The following is a 6,000-nucleotide window of genomic DNA, read 5'->3' as shown; positions in this document are numbered from 1 at the left end:
GATCGAGAATTATTTAAAAGGCGTTACAAAATTACACCATTTATAAAGTTGCTTATAATATCATTTATAATTATAGCCTATGTTTTTACTTAACACAGAACACAATCTCCACGTTCATCCGTATCCATGGTTATTAGAAAACTCAAAAGTGAAAATCAACCCTAGAAATCAATTTTGATTCTATCCAAAAGAAAGGAAAGGAAAGGAAAGGAAAAAATAAATTAGAAACAGATACAAACAACAAATCGGTGGGCCAAATTAAAAAGCCCATAGAAATGCCCCACCACCAAATCATTTACGCATCATTACCTCGAAGCCATAAAGCCCAAATACAAATGTCACCTTCAATTTCATTTCCTTTTAGCTTGTGTGACCCCTTCCTCTTATAACGACAAAACCAACCATTCAATTACACTGCAGAGAAAAATATGAACCAATTTTATGGCGAAGACGAAATTCTGTGTTAGAAAACAAACATGAGTCCGTTTTGTTTTCCTCTCCTCAGTAGCTGCCTTTGAATAACACAAAAATTATGATAAAAATTTCATTTTTATTTTTCTTGATCTGAATTGGTCACCGACAGCTTGATTTGTTTGTTTTTGTGTTTTGATCAAGTGGGTCGATCCGATTTTGGTTGAATTTTCGGTGGGTATTGATAAAATCTTGATTTTGATTCCTGGTTTTTGTTTTGATTTGAAATGGTCTATATCCATAACTCTATCTCGGTCTGCAACTCAATTGACCAGAACATGGCGAATTGTGTGAATTCAAGTGACGCGTTTAATTCAAAACCAAGGCAAAACAATCATGTTTATAGGAATAAAAAGATACCCAGTTCTCCAAATTGTCTCAAAACTCCAGCTTGTGATCGATCAAGGTTCCGCTCAGCTGCTGTTGATGTGGTAATATTGATAGCTGTGATCACTGCTTGCGGGTTCTTGTTATTTCCTTATATTAGAGTTGTTTCAGTTAAATCGGTTGAAGTTTCTGCAGCTGTTTTTTATCTTGTAAAAGAGGAGGTAATTGGAAATCCATTGATTTATTCATCAATAGGGGTGAGTATGTCTTGTGTTGCGATAGCTACTTGGGTTGCACTTCTGTGCACAAGTAGGAAATGTGGGAATCCTAATTGTAAGGGACTGAAAAAAGCAGCTGAATTTGATATTCAGTTAGAGACTGAAGAGTGTGTCAAGAATAAAGATAGTGCCAAAAAAGGATTGTTTGAATTGCCCATAGATCACCATAGGGAGTTACAAGCCGAGCTTAAGAAGATGGCGCCACCTAATGGTCGTGCTGTGCTTGTTTTTCGGGCAAGATGTGGATGTTCTGTGGGGCGATTGGAGGTGCCGGGACCAAAGAAGCAAAGAAAGATCAAGAAGTAGGAGATACTAATGTATTGAAATGGGATTAGGAGGGTAAAATCAATACAGGAGTAGAGATAACAGAGAGAGGCCGTGACTGTTGCTTCTCTGGTTAGTTGTTTCAAAACTATATTGTTCTTAAATAAGCTGATCATGGCATTATGTTGTAATGGATTATATACAGTTGGTTATAGTGGGGAATATAAGAATCTTTTTTCTTTCATTTTTTTTTATCTGTTGCTTTTTGTTATGATTTGCTTCTTTATAGCTCATGTTTTGGATTTTGTGTTTTTAAATCTATTCTCTGTAGTCATAGTTTATTGAATCACTTATAGGACATTATAGTTGTTATAGTTAGGATCCTTAAAAGATATCTGAAATTTTCACTTCTTGATCTTTTTGATTGGTGTTTAAAATCATTGTTTATTTTGATACTCTTGTTTGGTGAAAAAGTGTTGTAAAGCAAAAATGATGTACATAGATAACATATGAGATTAGGATGAAAGTGAAAAGTTGTATCCACTTCCTTGCATTGGCATGATTGATGTTTCTGTTTTCATAGTTATATAATTCGTTAATTACTTTTGGCATGGGATAATGATGATCAGTTTAGATAGCAGAGCTTTGGATAATGATTTTATATCTGTAAATAAATTAAACTTTGGATAAGACTTTATGAGAGATCAATCGTTTGGTCTGCCCATCAATTGCTTGGAAGTTCTAGATTTTTCTTGGTATTAGCTCGAGTTTGTGAATTTTCTTAACTTTACACCGTTGTTAATGATGGAGAGCAGAGTTTGTTTCTCATGCAAGTTGAATGCATTAGACTTATAGATTTCTCATATGATGGATTTTTTAATTGTAGTTGTGCTCATCTTGTGTACTGTTGTATTAAGTGCATCATTTAACTGGAGCTCAAGCACTTATATTTTGCTTCTTTTGCCTTCTTTTGGGTAAGTAAAATAAATTATGGAGATCAGAAACACACATCCACAAATAAAAATAGCACATTCATATTTCTGCTGGTATGCAACATTAACATATACACAACATCGTAGATTATTAATATATATTTCTGCTTTTGAGTTTTAAATATTCTTTATGCATAGAGAATTGACTTGCATTTGTTTGTACAGTGAGTTCATTTTTATTAGTTATGGATATGTTGCTTTTCATGAAAATTCTTATATGACAAAAGGTGAAGACCATGCTTTGCAGAGTTCTGTATTAGGCTCCTTTATGAAAGGATCCGCAATTAATGTTTATGTAGTGGATGTTGAAAAGGCGATAAATACAACCTATATAATATCTGATGATAGGTCCTCAAATTCTATGGAATTGACCTATGTTTCTGATACAACATATTCTTCTGCTTTCAAGAATTTGAGGATGCATTTTTTGTCCAACTTCTTTACATCTGCGAATTGAGTGCTAGAGTTGAATGATTTGTTCTAAATGAAGCTGTAGATATCGAACCTGCTTTATTTAAATGGTTCTCACATCCCAGTGAATCATGCTGCCTCCTTCTTCAAGACCAAATTTATTGTTTGTTTTAGACTCACGAAACTATGTTTGTAAGTGGGATGAATAGGTGCCAGAGATAGATATTGCTTTAGTGGTCGAATCAGTCCATTTACTTGGTCATCTTCCAAATGCGATCTTCATTGTTCTCTGTTTTCAGCTTTTTAAGGTTGTATGACTCAAATGGGTACCAACTATTTACTTGGTCGCTTGAAGTTTTTGCTTTCCTAGCTTTAGCCAACTTCAGTTTTATGTTTATGTTCCATCAGATTGCGGTGATTTACTTTTGGTGGGACATGGAATATATTTCTCAACTTGGTTACACAAGCCTATTATTTGATTGACAAAGCAAAATGGGATTGGCAAAGTTACTGCTTTTTTGTAATTTTATATGACAATTCTGCTAAATCCATTCATCTATTGCCTTAATTTTGAGAGAGCATCGGCTAAAAGTGTTCGGTAAATACCCACCTAATTTTACTTCACTGTTATAATTTCATTCCAAGTTGAGAAGGGATTTTTTTTTGTTTTTTCAAATCAAAATAGTTATGGATTATATATGTCGGGCGCAGCTACTTTGCATCAGGGGTTTGGTACCCAAGTCATTTGTCTTGTAGCAAAGTGACCGTTGGATTTAATCTAATGGCTAAAGAAGAGACACAGCACGTAGCTAGTAACCTGACAAAAAGGTAATGGCCCGGTAACCTGCAGGGGATCAGCTTTTTGACCAAAAATAAACCACCGTAATGGGTTGGAAGTGGTTAAGTATCGCATACAAATAAAGGAAAAAGGGTGCATGCAAGTAATGGTTAAAAACAAGACATTGGAAGCGTGCAAGTATGGGTTGGGGTAAGATGGATTTGAAATTTTCGAAAATAGGGACGAAAATTTTAGGAAGTGGATTTAAAGGTATGGTCAGGTATTGCATTGCGTACTTGGGGGGGAAAATGGGAAATATCAAATTTAATCATGAAAGTAGCGTGACATTAATTTATAGTAAAGTGACCGTATAATCAGATTTTTGTGGAAAATTTGTGTGTGAGTAAAAGTAAATGAAAAGTAGATTGGAAAAAAAATATGAAGCAAAAATATGTACCGGGTAATAATAATAATAATAATAATTATTATTATTATTAAATAGATATTGATCAACGAAAAATTACAGTTTAAATTGAGGTAAAATATAAGTTAAAAGTAGAAGAAAACAGGTAAAAGCCTATTTAGTTACTGTATTTTAAGATTAGTATCCATTTAGTCCCTGTATTTTTTAAAATTCCTCGAAACATACCTACCATTAAAGTATTAATACCCCTACCGTTATTTTTTATTTCTTTTCGCTTACTTTTATAATATTACCCTTTTATAAGAACCTTTTTGTTTGGTGCTTACAAAAAAATTAATATAATTTTTTTAATTTTCTAGGGTTAAATTGGTAATTTAATAATTTTCTTTTTATTAATGTCTAAGAAAATTATTATAAAAGGGTAATATTGTAAAAGCAAGTCAAAAGAAATAAAAAATAACAGTATAAGTATCAATACTTTAACGGCTGGGATGTTTCAAGATATTTTTAAAAATATATGGACTAGATGAATACTAATCTTAAAATACAGGGCTAAATGAACTTTTACCCGAAGAAAACTAAGAGAAAACTATCTTGAGCTTGATGAACTAAACACCCTATCGCAGATTTTTTGTTCAATAGTTTGTCACAGGATGGGTGTTTTGTGCAAGGAATCCAGCTGGCACTTAGATGAATTCTAACATATAAGCTGCTAAGTCGCTAAGTAAGGCTAGAAACCAATTATTAACAAGAATAATAATAATAATAATAATAATAATAATAACAACAACAACAACAACAATAATAATAATAATATTAATATTATTATTAAAACAAAATAACGATGATAATGATGATGATAATTAGCGTAATAATAATAACAATAAAATTGAAAATAGTAAATCACCAACCAAGAAATATAGGCTTAATTGAGATGAAGGATAAGGTTAAAAAAAGAAAGATAAAAATATAATGGACTATTGTGTATGGTAAATGACATTAAAATATAAAATTAAACAAAATTTATTTATAAAAAAATTATGGAAAATATTAAAACACAGCTGAAAATTAAGATTACATGCAATTTGAGAGAAATTGAGAAGAAGAGAGATGCCCAAAAAAAAATTGAGGCTCTATTGATAGAAAAATTATTTTATAATGTAGTAATTTGTGGTCCATCATAAGCTTCATACATGTTTTCCTCACAACCATTAGACGGAGAGTGAACGGTTGGTATTTTTTTAAGTCAACAGCACCCGTGGCATAATTTGAAGCGTCTGATATGATCAAAGAACAATTGAGATTTGCGGGGTTAATGTGTGGAATGGGTTGACCGGAATACAAAGATTTGAATACTACAACTTGTTTCACCAACCATTGTCAAATGGGACAATCGTGACATTATACATTTTACAGGACAATCGAAATGAGTTTTAAGATTCATGAGCCCGAAAACAGATTATGACTAGCTCCAACCTGTCAAGCCTAATCTCTCAGCAACATTATACATTACTAGTTTATCTCAAGCAGAGCCAAAGAGATGCTCCCCTCCGATGGCAAATGTCAATGCCCACGAGAGTAAAACAATGGTGAAGACTGCAAACCCAACTGCTGATCCAAGAACATCTACAAAAGAATATATCTTACAGTTATAAAAACGAATAGCATGGGAAAGAAGATGCGTAAAATATATAATATGTGATATAATAATGCCAACAAGTAGCCTTCCATGTCGAAAATGCAAAGGCACCCAACTACATCTCATCAAAGGGTGCCTTTCTGTAATCAATACAACAAGCTAATTACAGAAAAACTGCTACGTTCTTGGCTTACACTATATTGTAATCTAAATACGAGACGCGTAAATGAAAGTCCTCGGTTAGTGGTGGTTGAGGCAGCATGCAGACTTCATCTATTGATTCTTAAAACACGAACACACACTCATTTGAAGCAGATCATGCCTGTGTTTCCAAGCTTTGCCAAATGAACGACACAGAGACCCACACCCCCTGAGGCAGCAGTGATCATAATGTTTTTCTGCTGGCCACTTCCATC

At 33.2% G+C, this 6,000-nt stretch overlaps 1 protein-coding gene across 1 annotated transcript; it reads left to right on the top strand.

Moving 5' to 3' along the window:
* The first annotated feature begins 354 nt into the window (after positions 1-354).
* Positions 355-1,584, top strand: LOC102615429 (uncharacterized). The gene has a single exon (XM_006482545.4). The coding sequence runs from the start codon at positions 699-701 to the stop codon at positions 1,380-1,382; it is 684 nt and encodes a 227-aa protein (XP_006482608.1). The 5' UTR covers positions 355-698; the 3' UTR covers positions 1,383-1,584.
* The last annotated feature ends 4,416 nt before the right edge of the window (positions 1,585-6,000 follow it).

This window comes from Citrus sinensis, chromosome 6 (genome assembly GCF_022201045.2).
Source record: "Citrus sinensis cultivar Valencia sweet orange chromosome 6, DVS_A1.0, whole genome shotgun sequence".
In the NCBI taxonomy this organism is placed as follows: Eukaryota; Viridiplantae; Streptophyta; class Magnoliopsida; order Sapindales; family Rutaceae; genus Citrus; species Citrus sinensis.
Note: the sequence above shows the minus strand (reverse complement) of the source record. Positions and strands in the feature narration are given on the sequence as shown.